This window comes from Heterodontus francisci, chromosome 13 (assembly GCF_036365525.1).
Source record: "Heterodontus francisci isolate sHetFra1 chromosome 13, sHetFra1.hap1, whole genome shotgun sequence".
Taxonomy (NCBI): Eukaryota; Metazoa; Chordata; class Chondrichthyes; order Heterodontiformes; family Heterodontidae; genus Heterodontus; species Heterodontus francisci.
Genome location: NC_090383.1, coordinates 32,946,969 through 32,973,349, shown reverse-complemented (window position 1 = coordinate 32,973,349; position 26,381 = coordinate 32,946,969). Strand labels below are relative to the sequence as shown.

Below are 26,381 nucleotides of genomic sequence, written 5' to 3'. Positions count from 1 at the left end.
GGGCGATGCCATGGCACACCACATAGTTGATCCAGGAAAGCAGCTGATGTACCCATCAACACCAATCCCTGCCCTGTTAGGAACCTTTGAATACATGAAGGGTTCAACTTTATGAATCACATGGAAATAGGTATGGCTAATCCTACATTGTGTGATCCTCTGCTCGTGAGGATCCGTATGTGCCAGAGGAAATATCAACAGGCAGGTGTGATCCACGTAGAGGCCCCCGGTCGTGAGCAGCAGCCCTCAAGGGGAGCTCGCCATTACATTTGCCATGCATCTACAGGCCCCACATAACATGCCATCGGATGTCAGAGCACCAGTGTCAGAGGCGATTGCGCATGTAGGGAGGATGTGCCCTGCTCAAGGATGACCTGCAGCCCATGGGCTCCGATGGACATCCCATGCTTTTGTTCCTCATAGTGGCAGCGGTTCTCAAACCTGACGCCTCTGCAGCTTTTTAGGGGCCCACCAGCGACCTTTATGGGGTCACACAGTCAGCAGTGCACCACTGCATCAGGGAGGTCACCAATGCCCTGCACCGTGGGGCCAGTGAGTATGTCCGCTTCAGGACAGACTCTCACTGCCAGGTCCAGAGGGCCATTGGTTCTGGCACCATTGCCGCAGAACCGTAGGTTGTAATGTTCATAGACTGCACTTATGTGGCCATCAGGCCTCCCCCCAGGCTACCACCTGCAGACGTCACCATTAAAGGAGCCCTCTCAATCTAGGTGAAGCTGGTATGTGATCACTGCCGATGCTTGCTGCGAATGTGCGACCGCTTCTCAGGCAGCTGCGATGACACCTGGGTCTTGGGCCAGTCCCGGCTGCCACCACTGTTCACTGAACTGGCTCAGATGGAGGGGTTAGCTATTCTGTGACCTTGTCCTATCTGCACCTTCTCCTTTGTTATCTCTTGCCCCACCCCCACTTTACTTGCTTATAACCTTTTACATTTCTAATATTTGCCAGTTCTGAAGAAGGGTCAAGACCTGAAACATTAACTCTGCTTCTCTCTCCACAGATGCTGCCAGACCTGCTGAGTGTTTCCGGAATTTCTTGTTTTCATTTCAGATGGAGGGGTGTCTTCTTGGAGATAAGGGCTATCCTTTGCAGACATGGCTCCCGACACCAGTGAGAGACCCCACCACTGTTGCAGAGGAGAGATACAGTGCCAACCACTGAGCTGCAGAGGCATCAGGTTTGAGAACCGCTGCCACTATTGAGCTGGAGATTCGCATGCTGGAAGAGCGCCTCCAATGCCTGTATGGATAGGGTGATGCCCTGTGCTACGGACCAAAAAGGCCAACTCCTTTCTTCGCTTCTGGCTGTGCTCTGCACAACTACGCACCCAATAGGGGCCAGGCCTGGCATGATGAGGAGAGACGTCAACAAGATTCCTCCTCAGACTATGAGGACGCTGAGCACCTACAACGTGAAAGAGGGTAGATGGCACCCAGACTCTGCATGCAGGACTAACAGTGAGCTAGGGATGTATGGAAGTGGTTTATCAGACAAAGGGTGTCTTCTCATAGGAACCTACATGATCTCTGCAAGCCACACATCACCCTCGTTCACCTACTGTACACCAGTCCACATCTGCAGCATCCCTGTGTAAACCATTAGAGGCAGCAGCTGACTGAGCCTATGTCCATGTCACTGCACCAGTGGAGACGCTCATGAGTAGTGGTGGCATGGCAATGAAGTTAATGCATACATTGGTTCTCCTGAAGGGCCAACGGTGCCAAGGAATGTGATATTGGTACGACATGCTGGCACACATCATTCGCACAGAGAAAAGGACACACATGTTGGTGAGGAACATTTAGTGAAAGACGTATTTACATTGCTATGATACCCCTGCATTCCCATTTGTGTCAGTGTGGTCTCTTTAAATGCTTGCGTGTGCCCCATCTTGGTGCAACCTCTGCATTAGCAGCCTGACTGGAGGAAGGCTGCTGCTCAGACTGCCCTTTGTCTCTGGATGACTTCGGCAGTCGTCCTCTGCACGCATGAGGCCTGCAGGGCCCTGTCTGGCTGGGAGGATCCTGAGTCATCACAGGACCCTCAGGTATCACGGCCACTGGGGCTTCACTCACAGGCGGAGGGGCTGAGGGGCCTGCATCCACATTGTGATCGCCTCGAGGGGGGACCCCAGATAGGGTCCGCTGGCTCGCCTCCTCCATCTCCCCTCCAGGGAGGGACCAGGAGCAGGAGCATTCTCCATGCCTCTGGTCCCTCTCGCGCCTAGCCACTGCTCAATGGATGTGACAGTAGTGGCGAGGAATAGCAGGTCTGAGCTTATCATTTGATTCTAGGTCACCACGAGGGCCGCTACTGCCTCAATGGACGACGCCAGGCGCTTGCATGCCTGCGACATGGTAGCAGTCATGGCGTGGATAGACTACCCTATTGTCCACTCAAGGCTGCGCATGGCGTGTGTCATGTCCACCTGCAGTTGCCATAGCTTTTCCAACAGCTCCGACCTTCTCTGTTCTATCGTCAGCGGATGGTCATCAGTAGCTGGGGCTCAGCCTGGGCCTGGCCACTCACGGGCCTCCGACTGTCAGGGGCCATGGCTGTCTCAGCCTCAGTCAGCTGTTTGGGCGCACGTGCAGTGCTCTCACCAGATTGTGACCACACTCTAAGGCCGTATGGATACCCACCGAGGTGACAGTATCTGTGATCGTGGAAGGTGCATTAGTGCCATGGGGTGGTGCTTCCTCAGAGTCTGGCTCTTACTCTGAGGTGACGGCTGGCACGCTCCCAGCTGGGTCCGACTCTGTTCTTTCAACTAGAAGACACAATGGGGAAAGGACATTGTCAGTTCTGCTGTAACACACTTTACAATGTCAACAGCATTGCATTACTGACCCAACAGTACACAGTGCCCATCTTTAATATCAATTCGACGTTTGCTCACTTTGGAGCCCGATGTCAACCCGTCCGAATGGGTGCCCCTGATGCCTTGGCACCAGCTGCAGGGCCTCCTCCTTGGCATCTGTTAGTGTCAACAGGCGGGCAGGACCTCCTCCGGTGCAGGTGGACTACCTGGAATTGTGGGAGTCTTCGCCAGGAGGGGCAAGGGGGCAGATATTAACAATGGCATGACAAAAGGGTGACACGTGTCAAAAGACAGTTGCAGGCTAGGTTCTTGGTGTGCACTTCTGAGTGAGTCACTTATGTAGGTGCCATTTCCTGAGCATCGGACAAGGGTAAGTTGTGCCATACATTGCACCATTCATAGCGCTTCTTCCCTCCCTGCCCAACCTCCCATTCTTCAGCACAGCAGTGGCACACATCTGCCACTCTGTGTGGATGCACCCAGTTTCAAAGGAGCCCTGATAGGCATTGGTACTTACTCTTGCACTTCTTAGCTGGTCATTCATTTGTTTCCGACGCTGCACTCAGTTGCGCCAGATGGCACCACGGCAGTTCACTTCGTGAGCCACCTCCAGCCAGGCTGCTTTGGTCGTGCCATCGCTGGGGAAGAGGACCTCCTGTCTTGCTCGCACAGCCTGGAGAAGGCGATCAGGGTGGCATCACTTGGGGGGTTGGGGGGGGAGCGCGCGGTCTCAATGGAAATGAGATGAAATATTAATGGAGAGGGCTCGGTGGCGGCAGGCAAATGTGGGCATGCCGGCCAGTTCAAACGGCGCCGCCGCAGAGCGCAGTGCCCCGATAAAATTCAGCCCCTGGTGTGAGTGACAATGTGAAAAGAATTTTAAAAACGAAAGATCAAACGTGCATTGGAGTATGTCTATATAATGGCAGGGGGAGGCAGTTGGGGCAGTTTTTAAAATGTCATCCATTTCTTTACAATCAGTTGTCGCTCATCCTTAACTTGCTGATGAACAGATTGCCTAAACCAGGATTCGTATTTCTTATTAAAACCAAGTAGGAGCACTGATAGGTTAATTTGGGCAAGTCTTTCAATATGACCTCGTCATTACTGAGTGAATAACATATAAAGCATTTTAAAATTCTTTGTTTCTATAGGATTATTTCTGATAGAGGTTTGACATAGAGGTGGTTAATAAGCAAACAGAATATGTAATGTTTAAAATCTCAGGGTAAAATGGAAAATCTTTCACCATATATTTTGTTTGATAAATGTTCTTGGGGTCTTGGGATAAATATGGGGTCTCATATCTGTTTCTTCTTTTTCTATTTATGTACAGGTCTTGAAGCAAGAGTTAAAATCCTTGCATTCATTGGCTACTGATTTGTCTAATAAGTTTCAAGAAAAATGTAAAGCAACTTTGAAGGAATTTTTAACTGTCAGTTTACACACTATTGATATGAATAGTAAGTATCATGATATGAAGTATAATGTAAAAAAAAAATCAAATTATATTGGAAAATTTAACTGACAATATTTAATTTTAATTATTTTCTATTGCATTGCACATGATCTGTTTAAGAGACTGGATGCCACAATGCTGCCCTTTCATTTCTGAAATTTAGGTTTGAATCCAGGCCAGAGTTTTGGGGATGAAATTCTTGCCACTGCCACACTATAAATGCACTGATCCAAATGCACTTAAATAAATAAACCGCATACCTCATAAGATCTTTATTCTTCCGCACAATATAGAAATATAGTCTTGCTTGCTAAGTTCTGAGGAAACCAGGTGCTGAGCGTGCACTTAATAATATTGTCATAGTATGTGAGTCAGATTGTGGTTCATGTGGTTTCCTATTATGTGAAATATGGTACCATATAATCTCGTTATTTTTCATTGTTCCGTTTTTCTCCATTGTAAGTGCTTTGGTCCTCACATCAGACCTCTTCTCACTGAAAAAAGTAAAACGAAAGACTTGTATTTATGTAGCACCTCTCATGACTTTAGGACAGCCCAAAGCACTTTACAATCAATGAAGTACTTTTGAATTGTAGTCACTGTTATAAGTTTTGTGCTCAAGTCTCTGGAGTGGGACTTTAACCCATGACTTTCTGATTCAGATGTGAGAGTGCTACAAACTGACCCATAGCTGGCACTTAAAACTTTATAATACTTTAAAGTCCCCAGCCTTAATACCGGAGGCGTAGGAGGAGGAGTAGGTTGGCTATTACAGTACCAAACATTCTCTTAGTTTGTCCTGTGCAGCGTTTTAAACTCTTTGAGGATTCTCAAGGGACTAAGGTACTAATACTACCATAAAATGTGATATAGAAAGTACAGTCCTTCACGTTGTCCTGTCTTTTAACCATTATGATGCAATAAACCTGCTCGACAGATGTTACTTACTTCTTTACTGTGCTGATAACATACAAAAGGCCAATTAATGGGTTTGCACTTTGATAGCATGTATTTTTATATTTTAAAAGTTATTATCAAGAAAAAGTCTCTTCGGTGGTACAGAACTTGAGTATTGCTGAAAACAGACATTTTGCCAAAGCTTTTCGTCTTGCACTCATCAGGGTAATTCGCAAGAATACCAATGTAAGGGAAAACAACAAATTTATGAGAAGAGAGTGCTGATTGGTTGGCAAGTGAACTCTGAGTGGAAGAGGCGTTGCCATAGAGAATGCACCAGTTTATGGTGACTGACAATTAACTGTCAGGCTTTGTTTGAAATTTAAACCGGGCAGCTTGACTCTGATTGGTTAGAGCATTGCCCTGAGGAATGAACCAGCGAATCGTTGTCACTTATTTTGTTTAGCTGAAACAGGCGCAGTGGAGTAGTGGCAAGGGAGCTACAGTTAGCCTCAATGCCCTTGATTAGGAAATAGAGGAAAATTAGTCACTTTTCCCAAGCCTGATTGTATATTAATTGGATTTAATTGTATGCAGGTGGTGGGCATTAACTGGGGATTCACTTGTGCTCCTATAAATAGGAATAGACTGAAACTGTGGCAGTTGGTTTAAGAGGTCCATGTTTGTAGTATGTATCTCTGTAAATAAGTGCTTATTAAAGTGTGTAGGATTGGTTCAAGTTCTATCCTTCACCACCTGGCTTTATGAGATATACCACTGATTACAGTTCTTCTGAGAATAGGTCTGGGTATGGATGTGATGTCTGCTGATAGGCTCACACAAAAATAATAGGCACAGTATTGGAGTGCAACAAATGTTCAGGGACTTGTATTCCATCAAAGAGGTATTAGGCGCAGGAAGAGATAAAATAAGCAGGGAAAATTGCCAAGAAAATAAAATAATGTTACTCATCTATGACTACAGAGCACCAAGGACAAGTCTTTCAATTAGAAAAATCTCTTCAGGAACTTAATGGCAGATACATTGCAGAGAAGCATAAAAGGAAGGTGCTTCACAACGCACTAATTGTAAGTACTAAACTCCTATTTTGCCCTTTTTTCAAAATCAGAGAGAAATGATACTATTAGCACCAAGCCTAAAATATGATTTTAGTTTTAGATGAACACTACCATTAAAATAGCAAAATAACTTGATACAAGGGCATTGCTGACAGTAATTTGTAGACTACAATTTAACATGAACTAATAGATATCTCATGTTGCCCATTTAAAGCATACTTTACTGTGGTCCTGTGGCAACCTATACATGACAGTGTTTTGCCTATCGCTGCAATGCAGCAAATTTACAGAATCAATCCCTCACATTACTGGCTATATTATATGAAGGCTGCGTTTGCTGACAACGCAACCACCAGGTGGTGCTGCACTGGCACATGTGCAAATGCAGCCTGTTCCACTAAAACGTCACAGTATGCAACGTTTAAGCAGCTGCCAGGATTAAAGATGGCACTGTTCAAATAATCACACAAAGGCAACATAAACCCATAGCAGCACGCAATGGCCGGAGAGAGGGAGCAGGGCGGTGTGGTGGTGGGGGGAAGGGATGGAGCGAGTGGGCGGGGTGGGAGGGAGAGAGTGATCAGGAGGGGGGGAGGGAGAGAGCGAGCGGGCGGCGGGGGAGCGGGGAGAGAGCGGGCGGGGTGGGGGGAAGAGGAGAGCGGACCCGTCGCCACCAAGGTCTTTGGCTGCTCTCTCCCCGCGTTACGTGATGACATCATCTGCGCATGCGCCAACCAGTCCTGTAAATTTGGAACTCAACGTATGCACAGAGAGCAAGAGCCCATTTGCGCATGTGCGCAGGTTGGCGCAGTCTGATGACGTCAGCAGCCGGCTGCATTGTCAAGAATCACTTTGTTATATGAATTATCTGACTGATACTAAAAGGTGCCAGCTCAACAGGTATGATGATGATGGCAGATTCTTTGCAGGTGAAGATCATGGGAAGACTTCTCTCTGTGGTAGTTGGCATGATCTTTGGTGAAGAGGCCAATTCTTCTGCTGGCTCTTGAGCATTTGGGGCATAAGAACTCCTCTGGAGCGGCTCTGGTATAAGCAGACTCCTTCCACTGTCTGCACCTTTCTTCAGCAGCCTTGCATCTGTTTGTTTTGAACTTATAGGTTGCTTTCCTGGTGTTGTGCACCAGCTGTTTCTGTCGGCACCCTCCTCCTCCCACACCCGTTGGGCAATGCCAGCCAGAGACAGCTGTCTTTTCAGCTGGTCTTTGAAGCGTTTGTGAGGTATACCTCAATCTTGCTTACTAGAGCATTGCTTTTGGAATTCTGGAATCCTCCATGCGTGATGCATGTCCTGCCAAGTGCAATGCAGTTGCATTTGTTTTCTGTATAGAACCCATGATTCTGACCCATAAAAGATGGTGGTGATAACCGCTCAGTATACTTGAATTTTGGGAGAGATATGTAGTGACTGGTTTCGCCGTACGCACATCGTGAGGTGGCCAAAGGAGCTGTTGGCCTTGGACAGTCGACTTTCTATGTCCTTGTTTACAGTGGCATTATTTGAGATAACACTACCTAGAAAGGTAAACTGTTCTACTGCATTGTGGTTGCTGCTGTCAATGCTGATCTACAATGAATTGTAATTTCCTTGGGGCCATGGTTGATACCACACTTCTGTTTTCTTTAGGTTAACAGTAAGACCAAAGGCCTTTGCTGCCTCAGCAAAACAGGTTACAGTGAGCTGCATTGTTCATCCTTGCTCAACAGATATATTTTTAACATTATATTCTGTGACGAAGACCCCACATGCCAAATAGAAAATATTCAATTCATTATGTGGAACTTTGCCTGAGACTTTTAATGAGACTGTTCCAAATAACTTATAAAAAACAGAACAGCGAGCAGCCAAGATGGCCACACATAATTTGCACATGAGAAGCCAAAGGCCAGCTGGAGACAGAGTTGATTAACCAGTCTAGCCAGAACAATGGAGTGTTCTCTAATTCACCTATCTGGGATGGCCTTATCAATGGGGGTCAACAAAAGCCTTCGACACCCGTTGACTTTGAAAGAGCCAAACCTCGTACCAAGTATGTTTGAACAGCTTGAGAGCAGAGCCTTGAATTTCAAAGACCTTTTTCTGGAAGCTTCCATTTCAAACAAAGTGACGGTCACATCGCATGATCGCTTGGGCCACTCTGGAGATTTGTGAATGGTGACTCAGGAGTCAGTCAATAACTGAAATCCAGCAAAAAGCATCTCTCTCTCTCTCTGTCCCTCCTGTAAAGTCCCAGGGAAGCTGCAGCTGCAGCTACCAAGCCTCAAATCTGCAGATCCTTACAGTCAACAACCAGGGTACATGGATAAAGCCCCTCTTCTGCCTTCCGGAACCTGAGGAGCAAGCCCAAACTGTGCACATGGCCCAGTGATGCCTTCAGGACTGCAATTTCAATTAAAGACGCTGAGACTGAGTATTTAAATTCCATTTATTGTGGACTTCAACCTTCCAACTCTGTTTTTTCCTCTGTAATCTATTTGTGTGTGTGTGTGTGGCTCTTGTGTGAATGTGGGCATGGATGTGTAGCGCGTTTTAGTAATTTTTAATTAATTTAGAGTGTTAAGGTTAATAAACTTACATCTTTCTTGTTTAAACTCAAGAAAACCTATCTGATTGGTTCATTTGCCATTATATATTAGAGGAACAGAAGCAAGTGCTCACTGAGGTGGTTAGTTAAATCACTGTGTTAAAAAGATAAACCCTGTTGCAGTCAAACCAGAATGGGCGAAAGGGGAGCCCGAGACCCCTTCCTCACCTGGTCGTAACAATTCCTACTACTTTTCAGAACTTCCTTGAGATGCAAATAATTTTGTTCCTCTCTCCACAGAACCTCTTATTTCCAGTTGTTTCTTTAATATATTCTTGTCTTGTCTGCCATAGTAGATTTACTTAAATCCAGATGTTTTATTTGTTTCTTACTCCTTCCTCCCTCCATTTTTATTTGAATGATTTACTTGATCAGAGCGATTTTTTTTTTTTCATCCTTATTTGACCTGTAGTTCTTACTGAAATTACCTGTATAGCACTGTAAAGGGAGATTTTCCCACATTGAGTTTCCTATGATCAGTATCTGACCAGATGTCCAATCGCTACTGTTCAGACCTGGCTAGCTGGCTATCTGACTGCAGTTGCAATGCCCAAGATTAGCATTAAAGTACTTCATAACCATTCCCTCTCACTCTGGAGCAAACATCAGTCCCAATGCACCAAAAAGATCCTAAACAAGGGTATGTGTTCAGAATTTTTACTTAGTGGCTGAAAAAGCTGAATAATTAAATGTTTTTCTTCTGTTACTTGGGCCTCAAAGTTGCTGTTTAAATGTTGTGGCCAGCTGACAATGTGCTTCAGAGTTTTGTAGCAGTGTGCAAATTGCAAGTGAGTAAGAGCTATCAAGTTCTTTCTACCTGGTTGTTATGTGACATGGATTGTCTTGATATTGTAATTTTGTAGGAGCAGGGTGAAAACAATACTTGCCTATATAGATTTGTCCACAGCAATTGAAAATTGCAGCACCTGTATCAAGGTGAAATTTCAACTCAAGTGCCAGGATCCTGAAAGAAGAATGGACCTAAATGGTGGAAATTGTTTTACAGGCTTACTGGTCCAGTAACATAACCACTAGTCACTGGGAATTATAGCATAGTAGTCATGTTACTGGACTGGTAATCCAGAGGCCTATACTAATGATCCAGAGACATGCGTTCAAATCCCACGGCAGCTGGGAAATTTAAATGCAGTTAATTAGGTAAGTCTGGAATTAAAAAGTTAATATCAGTAATGCTGACCATGGAATTGCTGGACTTTTGTTGTAAAAACCCATCGGGTTTCACTACTGCCCGTTTGGGTAGGAAATTTGCTATCATTACCTGGTCTGGCCTTTACATGACTCCAGACCCACACCAATGTGGTTGGCTCCTGCCTTCTGAAATGGCCTAACAAACTGCAGCGCCAATATATAATAAGAATAAAACTAACCTAGGCTTCGGATTTGGACACGGCAAAGGTACACCCAGCCCAAGCAACTCTGCAAAGTCTTCCTCACTAAGATTTGGGGACTTATGCCAAAACTGGGAGAGCTGTCCCACAGACTAATCAAGCAACACCCTTTCATAGTCATACTCACAGAATCATGCCTTTCAGCCAACATCATCATCGCCATCCCTAGGAATGTCCTGGGACAGACCCATCAGAGTTGGTGGCACAGTGGTATATATTCGGGAGAGATTGGTCCTGGAGGTACGGAAACCATGAAGTCTCATGACATTAGGTCAAAGATGGGCAAGAAAATCTCTTGCTGATTGCCACGTGCTGCCCTCCCTCAGCTGATGAATCAGTACTCCTCATGTTGAACACCACTTGGAAGAAACACTGAGGGCAGGAAGGGCACAGAATGTACCCTGGGTGGAGGACTTCAATGTTCATGACCAAAAGCAGCTTAGTAGCACTACTATTGACCGAGCTGGCCAAATCTTGAAGGACATAGCTGCCAGACTGGGGCTGTGGCAGCTGGTGAGGAAACCAACACAAGGAAAAAACATATTTGACCTCATCCTCACCAATTTACCTGTCACAGATGTATATGTCCATGACAGTATTTCTAGGAGTGACCACCATACAATTGTTGTGGAGACAAAGTCTAGTCTTCATACTGAGGACACTCTCCAGCATGTTGAGTGACCCTGCCACCATGCTAAATGGGATGGATTCAGAACAGATCTAGCAGCTGAAAACTGGGCATCCATTATGTGCTATGGTCCATCAGTAGCAATAGAATTGTATTCTGCCACAATCTGTAACCTCATGGCCTGGTATATTCCTCACTACTATTACCATCAAGCCAAGAGACCAACCTCGGTTCAATGAGGAGTGTAGAAGAGCATGCCAGGAACAGGAATATCTAAAAATGAGGTGTCAACCTAATGAAGGTACAAACACAGGACTGCATGCATGCTGAACAGCAGAAGTAGCATATGATAGACAGAACTGAGAGATCCCATAACCAACGGATCAGATCAAAGCTCTGCACATCCTGCCATACCCAGTCATGAATGGTGGAGGACAATTAAACAACTAATGGAACTTACCAATGTTTAAAATTTAATCGATAGAGGAATGGCAGGGCTGGTCCAACCTCTGGAGTGCACATCCTGTGCTATGTGGGAATTCCATGATGCTTCTCATGTCCTGGATAACCATATGTGCAGGAAGTGTTGTCAGTTGCAGTAGCTTGAGCTGCAGGTTTCTGCGCAACAGCTGGCGTCACTGCGGAGCATCCTTGAGGTTGAGAGCTTCGTGGATAACACGTTTATCGATGTGGTCACCCCTCAGCATAAAAGTATGCAAGGAGGGAATGGGTAACCAATAGACAGTCAAGTCGAAACAGGCAGGTAGTGCAGGAGTCCCCTGAGTACATCCCACTCTTCAACCAGTATTCAGTACTGAGTACTGATGAGAGTGATGGTTCAGCCAGGGAATGCAGCCAGAGCCAAGTCCATGGCACCACAGCTGACTCAGCTGTACAGGGGGAGGGGGCAGGGGGTACAAGGAAGACTGGAAGAGCAGTAGCGATAAGTGATTCGATAGTTAGGGGAATAGACAAGCATTTCTGTGGCTGCAGACATGAATCCAGGAGGGTGTGTTGCCAGGGTCAAGGATGTTACTGAACAGCTGCAGAGCACCCTGAGGGGGGATGGTGAACCACATGTGGACCACATTGGTACCAACGACATAGGTAGGAAGAGGGACGTGGTCCTGTAAAAACAGTTTAGTGAGCTAGGTAAGAAGTTAGCAAGCAGGACCTCAAAAGTAGTAATCACCAGATTACTTCCAGTACCAGACGCAAGTGAGTACAGAAACAGGAGGATAAAACAAATGAACGCATAGCTGGAAAGATGGTGCAGGAGGGAGGGCTTTAGATTCTTGGGACTGGCTCTGGGGCAGATGGGACCTGTACAGGCCGGACGGGTTGCACCTAAACAGAGCCTGGACTGAGTTCCTTGCGAGGCGATTTGCAAGTGCTATTGGGAAGGGTTTAAACTAACTTGGCAGGGGTGTGGGAACCAGGAGGAAATATCAGAGATGAATACTAAGGTGCACAGAATACTGGGAGAGGTTGATAGCACTAGAGTAGGAAATAGTAAGTTATTAGGTGGGGTCAGAGTAAGGGAGAAATAAATAAAGTCTAAATCAGGGTTAATGTGCATGTATGTGAATGTACAGAGTGGGGTTAATAAGATTGGTGAGCTACAGACGCAAATTGACGTTTGGAAATATGATATTGCAGCTATAACAGAGACCTGGCTCAAAGAAGGGCAGGACTGGGTGTTAAATATTCCTGGATACAAGGTGTTCAGGAAAGATAAGAAAGGAAGAAAAGGGGGAGGAGTATCAGAATTGATTAAGAAAGAACAAAAAAGGTGCAATTACATTGCTCGGTTAGTCTATAGGCCACCAACTAGTTGGAAAGGATGTAGAGGAACAAATTTGCAAGGAAATTACAGGGAGGTGCAAGAATTATAGAGTAGTTATAATGGGGGACTTCAATTATCTGAATATAGACTGGGATAGTAGTAGTGTGAAGGGCAGAGAGGAGCAAGAGTTCCCAGAAAGTGTTCAGGAAAATTTTCTATAGCAGTATGTTTCGAGTCCAAAGAGAGGGGAGGGACTGCTGGGCCTGGTCTTTGGGAATGAGGTGGACCAAGTGGATCTAATATCAGTAGAACATTTAGGGGACACTGTTCATTGTATCATATGGTTTAGGTTGGCTATGGAAAAGGACAATGTAGAGTAAGAATAATTAACGGGGGAAAGCCAACTTCAATGGGGTAAGAATGGATGTGGGCTGAATAAATTGGAATCAAAGGTAGGCAGGAAAAATAGTAGCTGAACATTCAAAGAAGAGATAATTCGGGCACAGTCAAGATATATTCCTTTGAAGTGGAAGGGGAGGGAAAACAAATCCAGAGCTCTCTAGATGACAAAAGAGATAGAGTTTAAGATGAAGAAGAAAAATGTGCTTATGACAGATGTCAGCTGGATAATACAATGGAGGATCAGGCTGAATATAGAAGGTTCAGAGGGAAGCAAAGAGGGAGTATGAAAAGAGACTGGCGGCTAAAATAAAAAGGAATTCCAAAGTCTTCTGTAGGCATATAAATAGTAAAAAGATGAGTAAGGTCGATTAAGGATCAAAAAGAGGATTTACACATGGAGGTAGGGGGAATAGCTGAGGTGCTAAATGAATTCTTTTTATCTGTATTTACTAAGGAAGAAGATGCTACCCAGGCCACAGTGAAAGAGGACATAATTAATACAGTAGGAAGATTTAAAATTGATACGAAGGAGGTATTAGATAGGCTGTCTATACTTAAAGTTGATGAAGCACCAGGAGCAGATGAGATATATCCAAGGATGCTGAGGGAAGTGAGTGGAAATTGTGGAAGTACTGGCCATAATTTTCCAGTCTTCCTTAGATTCAGGGGTGGTGCCAGAGGACTGGAGAATTGCAAATGTTACACCCTTGTTCAAAAAAGGGTGTAAAGAAAAGCCCAGCAACTACAGGCCAGTCAGTTTAACTTCGGTGGTGGGGAAACTTCTAGAAACAGTAATTTGGGACAAAATTAATAAGCTCATGGACGAATATGGATAGATTAAGGAAAGCCAGCACAGATTTGTCAGGGGAAAATCGTGATTAATTAACTTGCTGTAGAAGAGGTAACAGAGGGTTGATGAAAGCAATGCTGTTGATGTGATGTGCAGGGACTTCCAGAAGGCATTTGATAAAATGCCACGCAACAGACTTGTGAGCAAAGTTATAGCTCATGGAATGTAAAAGGGACAGTAGCAACATGGATATGAAATTGGCTGTGTGACAGGAAACAGAGAGTAGTGATTAATGGATGTTTTTCAGGTTGGAGGAAGGTTTGTAGTGGAGTTCCCCAGCGGTCAGTGTTAGGACCCTTGCCGTTCCGGATATCTATTAATGACCTAGACCTTGGTGTACAGGGCACAATTTCAAAATTTGCAGATGATACGAAACTTAGAAGCATTGTGCACTGTGAGACGATAGTGTAGAACTTCAAACGGACATAGACAAGTTGGTGGAGTGGGTGGACAATTGGCAGATGAAGTTCAGTGTGGAGAAATGTGAAGTAATTCATTTTGGAAGGAAGAGCATGGAGAGACAAAATAAGATAAGTGGTACAACTCTAATGGGGGTGCAGGAGCAGAGGGACCTAGGTGTATATGTGCATAAGTCATTGAAGGTGGCATGACAGGCTGACAGAGCGGTTAGTAAAGCATACAGTATCCTAGGCTTTATTAATAGGGGCATAGAGTTCAAGAGGAAGGAGGTTATGTTGAACTTGTATAAGACACTAGTTTGGCCTCAGCTGGAGTATTGCGTCCAGTTCTGGGTGCTGCACTTTAGGAAAGATGTGAAAGCATTGGAGAGAGTGCAGAAAAGATTCACAAGAATGGTTCCAGGGATGAGGAACTTCAGTTATGAAAATAGACTGGAGAAATTGGGACTGTTTTCCTTGGAGATGAGAAGGCTGAGAGGTGACTTGATAGAGGTATTCAAAATCATGAGGGGTCTGGACAGAGTAGATAGGGAAAAACAGTTCCCACTCATGAAAGGATCGAGAACGAGATGGTACAGATTTAAAGTATTGGCAAAAGAAGCAAAAGCGACGTGAGGAAAAACTTCTTCATGCAGCAAGTGGTTACGGTCTGGAATGCACTGCCTGAGAGTGTGGTGGAGGCAGGTTCAATTGAGGCCTTCAAAAGGGAATTAGACTGTTACCTGAAAAGGAAGAATTGCAGGATTACGGGGAGAAGGCGGGGGAATGGCGCTAGATGAATTGCTCATTCGAAGAGCCGGCGCAGACACAATGGGCTGAATGGCCTCCTTCTGTACTGTATCAATTCTGTGATTCTGAGGAGGTTCCATGGACATCTGCATCCTCAATGGTGGTGGAGCCCAGCATGTGTGCAAAAGACAAAGCTGAAGTGTTTGCAACCAGAAGTGCCTAGTGGATGATCCATCTTGGCTTCCTCCTGAGGTCCCCACCATCACAGAAGCCAATCTTCAGTTATTCCAATTCACTCCACATGCTATTAAGCAATGGGACACATGGGCCCTGACAACACCCCAGATACAGTGCTGAAGACTTGTGCTCCAGAACTAGCCGCGCCTCCAGCCAAGCTTTTTCAGGACAGCTAAACTACTGGTAGCCACCCAACAAAATGGAAAATTGCCCAGGTATGTTCTGTCCACAAAAAACAGGGCAAATCCAATCTGGTCAATTACCGCCACATTAGCTTATTCTCTGTCATCAGCAAAGTGATGGAAGGAGTTGTTGACAGCCAAATGGCACTCACTCACCAATAATCTGATCACCAACTCTCAGTTTGGGTTTCACTAGGGCTGCTCGGCTCCTGTCCTCATTACAGCCTTAGTCCAAACATAGACAAATCAGCTGAATTCCAGAGATGAGGTGAGAGTGACTGCTCTTGATGTCAAGGCAGCATTTAACCAGTTGTGGCATCATGGAGCCCTAGTAAAATTGAAGTAAATGGGAATCGGCAGAGGGGAAATTTTCCACTGGCTGGTGCCATACCTAGCACAAAGGAAGATGATTGTGATGTTGGAGGTAAATCATCTCAGCCTCGGGACAGCGCTGCAGGAGTTCCTCAGGGCAGTGTCCTAGGCCCAACCATCTTCTGCTGCTTCATCAATTACCTTCCCCCGTTATAAGGTCATAAATGGGGACATTTGCTGATGATTGCACAGTATTCAGTTCCATTTTCCACTCTTCAGATAGTGCATGCAGTAAGATCTGGACCACATTCAGCTTGGGCTGATAAGTGTCAAGTAACATTCGCGCCACACAGAATCACAGAATAATACAGTGCAGAAGAGGCCCTTCGGCCCATCGAGTCTGCACTGATACATTAAAGACACCTGACCTGTCTACCTAATCCCATTTGCCAGCACTTGGCCCATAGCCTTGAATGTTATGATGTGCCAAGTGCTCATCCAGGTACTTTTTAAAGGATGTGAGGCAACCCGCCTCTACCACCCTCCCAGGCAGGGCATTCCAGACCGTCACCACCCTCTGGGTAAAAAAGTTCTTCCTCAAATCCCCCTTAAACCTCCCGCCCCTCACCTTAAACTTGTGACCCCTCGTAACTGACCCTTCAACTAAGGGGAACAGCTGCTCCCTATCCACCCTGTCCATGCCCCTCATAATCTTGTACACCTCGATCAGGTCACCCCTCAGTCTTCTCTGCACTAGTGAAAACAACCCAAGCCTATCCAACCGCTCTTCATAACTTAAATGTTCCATCCCAGGCAACATCCTGGTGAATCATCTCTGCACCCCCTCCAGTGCAATCACATCCTTCCTGTAATGTGGCGACCAGAATTGCACACAGTACTCCAGCTGTGGCCTTACTAAAGTTCTGTACGACTCCAACATGACCTCCCTGCTTTTGTAATCTATGCCTCGATTGATAAAGGCAAGTGTCCCATATACCTTTTTCACCACCCTATTAACCTGGCCTTCTGCCTTCAGAGATCTATGGACAAACACGCCAAGGTCCATTTGTTCCTCGGAACTTCCCAGTGTCAGGCCATTCATTGAATACTTCCGTGTCACATTACTCCTTCCAAAGTGTATCACCTCACACTTTTCAGCGTTAAATTCCATCTGCCACTTTTCTGCCCATTTGACCATCCCGTCTATATCTTCCTGTAACCTAAGACACTCCACCTCACTGTTAACCACTCGGCCAATCTTTGTGTTATCCGCGAACTTACTGATCCAACCCCTCATAGTCGTTTATATAAATGACAAACAATAGGGGACCCAGCGCAGATCCCTGTGGTACGCCACTGGACACTGGCTTCCAGTCACTAAAACAGCCGTCTGTCATCACTCTCTGTCTCCTACAGCTAAGCCAATTTTGAATCCACCTTATCAAGTTACCCTGTATCCCATGTGCATTTGCTTTCTTGATAAGTCTCCCATGTGGGACCTTGTCAAAGGCTTTGCTGAAATCCATGTAAACTACATCAACTGCACTACCCTCATCTACACACTTGGTCACATGCTCAAAAAATTCAATCAAATTTGTTAGGCATGACCTCCCTCTGACAAAGCCATGCTGACTATTCCTAATCAAATTTTGCCTCTCCAAGTGGAGATAGATTCTCTCCTTCAGAATTTTCTCCAATAGTTTCCCTACCACTGACGTGAGACTCACTGGTTTGTAGTTCCCTGGCTTATCTCTACAACCTTTCTTAAATAGTGGGACCACATTAGCTGTTCTCCAGTCCTCTTGCACCTCCCCCGTGGCCAGAGAGGAATTAAAAATTAGGGTCAGAGCCCCTGCAATCTCCACCCTCGCCTCCCACAGCATCCTGGGACACAAATCGTCCAGACCTGGAGATCTGTCTACTTTTAAGCCTTCCAAAACTTCCAACACCTTGTCACTCCCTATGACAAGTGCCAAGTATTGACTATCTCCAATAAGAGAGAGTCTAATCACCTCCCACTGATATTCAATAGCATTGTCATCATCGAATCCCCTACAATTAACATCCTGGGTGTCACCATTGACAAGAAACTTAACTGGACTTGCTATAAAGATACCATGGCTACAAGAGCAGATCAGAAACTGGGAATTCTTCAGTGAGTGACTCACCACCTGACTCCCCATCTACAAAGCACAAGGCAGGAGTATGATGGAATATTCTCCATTTGTCTGGATGAGTGCAGCTCCAACAACACTCAAAAAGCTGAACACCATCCGGGACAAAGCAACCTGCTTGATTGACACCCATCTGCAACCTTAAATACTTACTCCCTCCACCATTGGCACACCCTGGCTACAGTGTGTACCATCTACAGTGTGCATTGCAGCAACTCACAAACAACATTCCCTCTAACTTTTGTTTGCTGTGTGCAGCTGGCTTGTCCCTTTAGGATTGATGCATGGCTCCACTTGTGCACAGCCCGTTTGTTCCCTGCATGGCACCTACCCAATTACTGTGCAGCCATGCACTCGTGCAACTTAGAGGGAACATTGCTCATGAAGGCTTTGTCGGCAGCACCTCCCAAACCCATGACCTCTATCACCTCAGAGGACAAGGACAGCAAATGAAGGGAACAACACCTCCAAGTTTTCATCCAAGTCACACAACACACACTTGGAAATATATCACTATTCCTTCATCATCGCTGGATCAAAATCCTAGAACTCGCTCCCCAGCATCACTGTGGGAGTACCTTCACCATGGACTACAGTGATTCAAGAAGGCGGCTTACCACCACCTTCACAACTGCAATTAGGGATAGGCAATAGATACTGTTCTTGCCGGTGACACCCACATCTGTGAATGAATTAAAAAAAGGCATTTTGAACATTAATTAAACAATTTTATGAGTAAACATAGTGATTTTCTTTAGAATTATACATTTTTAATTTGTTATTTTATTTTATAACTATAATTCCATGCAATTATTGCCATTTCGGGTGCTCAAAATCAAGGCATCTCATATAATTGACCAGAAAATTGTGGCAGATCTCATTTGCGTCAGTTTTCGTCCCAAAAACAAAATGTCTGAATTTCTAAATGCACTTTGACCCTTCCTGTGCTATGTTTGCTGATTCCCCCAGAACCAGATTTAAATGAGAATTAGCATCCTCAATTTTCCTATATTTACAATTGCAGTGCAATGAGTGTAATCTGTAACAGGAAATATAAAGCACAGTTGTTGGTAGGATCAGCTGAAACTAGCAGAAATGAAGAGTCTTCAAGCATGGAGACCGCTGAAATTTTGAGCAGAACTGAAACTGGGAATGCTGTTGGAGTGAATTTGTTTGGCGTAGAGCCTAGATAGTCTTGCACTTGCTTCTGACTGTCTGAAGTAATGAGATTACCAGGATATTTTTTCACTTTCCACTTCCACTGTGGGAGAGCTTCTCAAGAGCATTCACTTTTTGCAAAGCTTTGTATGTCTTTAGCATAGGAACAGGAGTTGGCCATTCGGCCCCTCAAAGTCTGTTCCACAATTCAGTGAGATCATGGCTGATCTAACTCCGTCCACCTGCCTTGGCTGCATATCCCTTTGTATTCAAGGCTGGTATAGATAGATTTTTGATCTCTTAAAGAATCAAGGGATATGAGGAGCAGGCAGGAAAGTGGAGTTGAGGGAGAAGATCAACCATGAGTGCATTGAATGGTGAAGCAGGCTCAAGGGCCCATATAATATAAAATCAAATCAAGAAATGCTGGAAATACTCAGCAGGTCTGGCAGCATCTGTGGAGAGAGAAGCAGAGTTAACGTTTCAGGTCAGTGACCCTCCTTCCAAGGGCCCATATGCTCTACTCTGGCTCCTATTTCTTATGTTAATACCCGTGGCTGCAAATAAATCTTACCAATTTCAGATTTAAAATTATGAATTGAGCTAGCATGGACTGCTTTTTTAGGGAGCATGTTACACACATTTAACAAGCTCTGACTGAAGTGTTTTCCAGCTAAATGAACTGACTCTGATTTTAAGGGTATGTCCTCTTAACCTAGACTCTTGCACCAGTGGGAAACACTTCTCTGTATCTACCCTATAATTTCCTTTCAAAATCCTGAAGCCCAAAATCAAATCACTTCTTAACTTTCTATATTCCAGGGAATACAAGCCTAGTCTATATAATCTCTCCTCATAATCGAACCCTTGGAGCCTTGGTAGCATTCTGGTGAATCTATGCTGCACTTCTTCCAAGGCCAGTAAGGTTTTTAAGGTTTGGTGTACTGTACACAGTACTCCAGATGTGCTCTAACTGGGGCTGTACATAGCAGTAGCAAAATTTCATCCTCATTATATTCTAGCCCTTTAGACATAAAAGCTAACATTTCATTAGTATTTTTAATTATTTTTTGTACCTGACGACTACATTTTAGTGATCTGTGCACATGGAGTCATAAATCTCTTTGGGTCTCCACTGTTGTTAGCTTTTCACTATTTTAATAATGCTCAAATCTATTCTTTTTTGGTCTGCGTTGAAATCCATCTGCCACAATTTTGCCCATTCAGTTAATCTATCAACATCTCTTTGAAGTTTAATGCTTCCATCTACACTATTTATTCTACCAATTTTTCTGTCATCAGCAAACCTGGATAGTTGCCTCTCTATTGTTCTATCTAAGTCACTAATAAACATAGTGAATAGTAGAAGCCCCAGCACAGGTCCTTGTGGAATACCACTAGTCACCTCCTTCCAATTTGAGTACATACCCATTATTCCTACACTCTGTCTTCTACCACCTAACCAACTCAATAATACTGTCTTCAACTCCATGGGCTGGAGCAGGAACATTTTGAAGCCCATGTTCTTGGAGGTCGTCACTGGGTCCCGTCGCCTCAGGAACACAAAGACAATTTTAAAGGGACATTGGGAGGGAGGGAACAGCAACCCTGCACGCCTCCAATTAAGTGCCCATTGTGCTCATTGTGGAGCTCATTAACAGGCTTATTAGCAGCAGGTTGGGATTTTCACTGGAAGGGCACAGGGAAAATGCCATAATAATAAAAGCAAAATCCTGCGGATGCTGGAAATCTGAAACAAAAACAAGAAATGCTGGAATCACTCAGCAGGTCTGGCAGCATCTGTGGAAAGAGAAGCAGAGTTAACGTTTCGGATCAGTGACCCTTCTTCGGAACTGACAAATATTAGAAAAGTCACAGATTATAAACAAGTGAGGTGGGGGTTGGGCAAGAGATAACAAAGGAGAAGGTGCAGATTGGACCAGGCCACATAGCTGACCAAAAGGTCACGGAGCAAAGGCAAACAATATGTTAATGGTGTTTTGAAAGACAAAGCATTAGTACAGATTAGGTGTGAATATACTGAATATAGAACATCAGCAAGTGCAAACCTGAAGAAAAACAACCTGAAAAAAACAGTGGGTAAGCAAACTGAACAAACTAAGATTAAATGAAATAAATGCAAAAAATTTTTAAATTTTTTGCATTTATTTCATTTCATCTTAGTTTGTTCAGTTTGCTTACCCACTGTTTTTTTCAGGTTGTTTTTCTTCAGGTTTGCACTTGCTGATGTTCTATATTCAGTATATTCACACCTAATCTGTACTAATGCTTTGTCTTTCAAAACACCATTAACATATTGTTTGCCTTTGCTCCGTGACCTTTTGGTCAGCTATGTGGCCTGGTCCAATCTGCACCTTCTCCTTTGTTATCTCTTGCCCAACCCCCACCTCACTTGTTTATAATCTGTGACTTTTCTAATATTTGTCAGTTCCGAAGAAGGGTCACTGACCCGAAACGTTAACTCTGCTTCTCTTTCCACAGATGCTGCCAGACCTGCTGAGTGATTCCAGGGAAAATGCCATGTCTGGAACATGGCAGGGTGTACAAGACATGAACTAGGCCGGGGGTGGGGGTGCGTAAGGGCTGATTAACATAATGCGGAGGCCCAAAATGAAGCTTAGTTGCATCAAAAGTGTCACAGAGCAGCCATTGCTGGAGCTGTAAGACTTGCGTTTGTCTGTGGTGAGTAATACAAATCTGGAGAAGCATGTGAGGCCACTGGCATCACTGGGCAGTTGGGGTTGGCAGGGAGAGGCCTGGTGAACGCACAAAGCCCAGCTGAGGGAGTTGAGATGTTATCAGGCTACTCTGACATTGGACAGAACAGCCACGATGAGCTTCAGCAGGTGCAACCTCCAGGCAGCCAGGGGAGCACACGGGGGGCTGCAAGGGGAAGAGGGGATTACCCAAGACGACGGGTCTACTGCCCAAGAGTCAGTTACCTGCAAATGACAGTGTGCCAGTGCTATAGTAGGCTACACCTATCCAGGCAGATGGTCTCGGACCTGAGTGCTCTGACCCACAATGACCTGAGGCCTCACAGCCCCCTGCAGCCGTCAGTGTCACCATCGCTCTGTGCATTCGGGTCATTCCAGGGATCAGCTGTGGACCTAGTTGGCATCTTGCACACGACACTTCATCACGCCATCAGGCAGGTCATGGATGCCACATTCTGGAGGCAAGGAAACTACATCCACTTTGACACAGATGGGCCAGCACAGGCACAGAGAGCTGCCATTGATGGATTCCTTCAGGTCCAGGGCGGTCATGGATTACACCCACGTAGCCATCAAGGCACCACAGACCAGCCAGTCAGATTCCTTAACAGAAAGGGCTACTACTCATTGAATGTCCAGCTGGTCTGTGACCACAGGAAATGAATCTTGCAGGTCTGCGCCCGGTTCCAGGACAGCTGCCATGACTCCTTTATCTTGCCACAGTCCCTGGTGCCACATCTCTTCAGGCCCATATCCAGACTTCGTGGGTGGCTGCTGGTGGATGAATTATCCCCTAAGGAGATGGCTACTGACACCTGTTCGAAACCCAAATACAGAGCCATAGATGTGAGAGGATGTTTCTCTGGTGGAGGAATCTAGAACTAGGGGGTACAATTTCAAAATAAGGGGTCTGTCTTTTAAGATGGAGATGAGGAGGAATTTCTTGTCAAAGGATCGTTAATCTTTGGAATTCTCTTCCCCAGGAGCAGTGGAGGCCTTGAATATATTCAAGGCTGAGTTAGATTTTTGATCTACAAGGGAGTCAAGGATTCTGGGTATCAGGCAGGAAAGTGGAAGGGAACAATCCGATCAGCCACCATCTTATTAAATGGCGGAGCAGGCTCGAGGGGCGGAATGGCCAACTCCTACTCCTATTTCTTATGCTCTTAGATGCGCTGCTGTTGCCTTGACCGGTCGGGTGGTGCCCTCTAGTACGAACCAGCCAGAGTGCCCCCTATTGTGGTCGTCTGCTATGCTGCAAAGAAGCTTGGAGATGGTTGAAGAGGAGTAGCTGGAATGCCACTCCACCTCGGAGGAGGAATAGGAGGAGGAAGGGATCGCTCAAGAGGTGGCCGGCACTCAGCTAGCAGAGGGCACCGGTCAATGCCATTTCAGACCTCAGGGTGAACTGCAGGCTGGCATGGCCGCAAGGGCACGCTGTTTGCTCCTGAACCCTTGTGGCTGAAGACCCCCTAAACTTACCTTCCAGCATACAGACCCTTAACTGTTAGGTCCCATTGCCAGCTATGAACATTCAGATTGAGGGTTCCTCCACCAACATTGTCTAACATCATAAGGCATTCGCACATAACACTCCCAGGGCCCCATATCCCTGCCACCCGACCCACAATGTTACGTTCCCCCTTTTCAGATGAGACATCAGCAACACACCTGTCAGAGCAATGACATAATGAAGTTATATTGTGAGGTAAACAAAATAACAGACAGATGTAGACATAGCACCCAGGTGACTCATAAAGTGAATTCAACGGCATAGCGCCTTCATCTCCCTAACACTTCTACGGGGTGCTTCCCCCTGTGGCAGAGGATGAGGTGGAGGCAGCCTGCTCCCTACATTCTTGCTCTGGCTGAGATGCCCGTGGCTTCTGTCCTCCTCTTGGAGGTGCCTGTGGGGGCTCCTCCACAGTCTGCCGCGACTGTGTCATGGCAGGGGCTGCTTCTGTCACAGGGCCCTGGCACACATGGCTCCAGAGTCGGAGGGGGAAAGGGACTGAAGGATGATGCTGGTGGCTGCTTCGTCTGCCACTATGATCAACTCAGCCCTTTCCTGGTGCCCGTGGATGCTGAATGCGGCTACCAACTGGGACACAGCTGGCATCCAATCCGAGTACCTTTGCGCCATCAGTGACACTGAGCAGTCAATGCTACAGAGAGTTTCACTCTTTCTGTGCATATCAGCGTGCTGCTCCTCCATCCATGCATAGTGATGCTGCATATGGCTCTCCAAGCGGTTGCCCAATCTCTCAATGCAGGAGCTCATGCGATCGAATCCCTGAGTCATGACGGAGCACAAGCGCTGCATGGATTCCTCCATTGGTGGCCCATGGCTCCCTAAGGCCTCAGGGAACTCCGACAAACAGGAACTTATCTGCCTCTGGTTCTTGAGGAAGGCCCTCCTTAGCCATGACACTCGAGGCCCAGCATCTTTGCCCAGCGATGCATTGCTGTGTCTGTCCTCCGTCTTCTGAGGTGGACTGCCCACAGTTGACTCTGTCTCATCCTCTTCCTCCTGCTTATACATGCTGTGATGTTCGCCCTTTTCTACACTAATCTGTAGCCCAGTCAAGGTCATTGTGTCTCTGCTGACAGAAGGTGCCAAGTTATGATGTGATGGCACAGGTTCCATGGACTCCTCCCCAGCTGAGGATGGCAGCGCCGATTCGTCAGGTCCACTTTGCTCCTGCTCCGCAAATGGCCCTGTAGGAGACACAAAAAATGGGAATGGGAACTGTTCCCACTCAACAAGTGCCCCCGAACAACCATCCCATCAGATGACAGCAGTCTAAGATCTATAGCACACATTGAACGGGAGTTTCCTCCATGCTGTTCAGCTCAAGAAAGAGCTATTCAATGACCCTATTGCTTATAGCCTCCTGTCTCGCCATCCCCCACTGAATGCCTTGAGGGCACCCTGGCAATCTCCAGCACTGCTTCCTCTGTTGTCAGAGTGTGGAGGTAGACTACTCCACTTTCCATTATGACTATCTCTCATATATTATGGGCTGTCTTTTCCTGCTGGACGAGAGTCATAGAGTGATACAGCACTAAAACAGGCTCTTCGGCCCACCAAGTCTGTGCCAACCAACAACCACCCATTTATACTAACCCTACATTAATCCCATATTCCCTACCACCTCCCCACCATTCTCCTACCACCTACCTACACTAGGGGAAATTTACAATGGCCAATTTACCTATCAACCTGCAAGTCTTTGGCTGTGGAAGGAAACCGGAGCACCCGGCAGAAACCCACACAGTCATGGAGAACTTGCAAACTCCGCACAGGCAGTACCCAGAACCGAACCTAGGTCGCTGGAGCTGTGAGGCTGTGGTGCTAACCACTGTGCCACTGAGAGGAGAATGATTTATGAGAAGGCTGTCCTCCCTCATCTCTTCCAGCATGACATAGACATGGGCTGATATTCCCCTCAGCGCTGTCCCATCTGAATGTCACCCCCATATTTGGGGGTGGCTGCGTCTCAGTGTATTGACCGTTGACTTGTTCTGACAATTTTAGGAAGTACTATCAACATTCTGAGGTTAGTTTGCCTGCATTCTGGTGTTTAGCAAGTTAGTGATCTATCAACTGGGTGCCACTGGCCACTCACCCTACCAGGCCACAAGAGGTCATTGAACCATTTTCTGCACTAGACCCAGGTCCTGTCTTGTGGGTCCCTGGCTGCTGACCTCCATGGCCACCTCCATCCACATCTTCTTGGTCTCGCTGGGCAGATTTCTCCTTCCTGAGGCCAGCTCTCTCCTCTGTGACACTGCATCAATGAGCACCTCCAGGGAGGCATCAGAGAAACATGGCGCCACCCGGGGACATATGCCCATGCCCACACAGGCCCTCCAATCTCCCTGGTGCTGCAGTACTGAAGGCAAAGGCAAGCCTAGTCATGGCTGTTGCTTGCCATTTAAAATTGCCCTCATTGATCTGTTCCTGCCTCCTGGATGCTTCCGGCACCTCTATTTGACTGTGATAGGAAACCGAAGCACCCGGCGGAAACCCACACAGACACAGGGAGAGCTTGCAAACTCCACATAGGTAGTACCCAGAACTGAACCCAGGTCGCTGGAGCTGTGAGGCTGCGGTGCTAACCACTGCGCCACTGTGCCGCCACTTATGTGGAAACTTATCGCGTGCCTTCTGGAAGTCGACATAAACTACATCCATAGACATCCCCCTGTCTATATTATTTTAGTTACTGACTGAAAATAATCATTAGGTTTAATAGACATGACCGACCCGTTTTAAATCTATGATGGCTCTCCCTAATCAGCTTACCTTTCTGTAAGTGCTCAGTCAGTCTGCCTTAATTATAGATTCCAAGAACTTCACCATAGCAGATTTTAGACTAATAGGACTATATTTTTCTGGTTTCTTCTCATCTTTCTTAAATAATGGAGTTACATTTGCAAATTTTCAATCCAAAGCTACAATTCCTGAATT

General features: G+C 45.9%; 2 protein-coding genes across 10 annotated transcripts in view; both read left to right on the top strand.

The window, feature by feature from the left end:
* Positions 1–26,381, top strand: part of kif25 (kinesin family member 25) — a 271,160-nt gene that overhangs the window by 70,056 nt on the left and 174,723 nt on the right. For all 9 annotated transcript variants that reach the window (XR_010976174.1, XR_010976175.1, XR_010976172.1 and 6 more), the window contains exons 4-5: positions 4,182–4,308; positions 6,186–6,289. Coding sequence is in view for 3 of the 9 variants with exons in the window: in XM_068044632.1 (XP_067900733.1) it covers positions 4,182–4,308; positions 6,186–6,289 (231 nt within the window). In the remaining 6 variants the exon portion in view is untranslated. The remainder of the gene's footprint in view (positions 1–4,181; positions 4,309–6,185; positions 6,290–26,381) is intronic.
* afdna (afadin, adherens junction formation factor a) overlaps positions 1–26,381 on the top strand; it is a 598,271-nt gene that overhangs the window by 399,844 nt on the left and 172,046 nt on the right. The window lies entirely within an intron of this gene.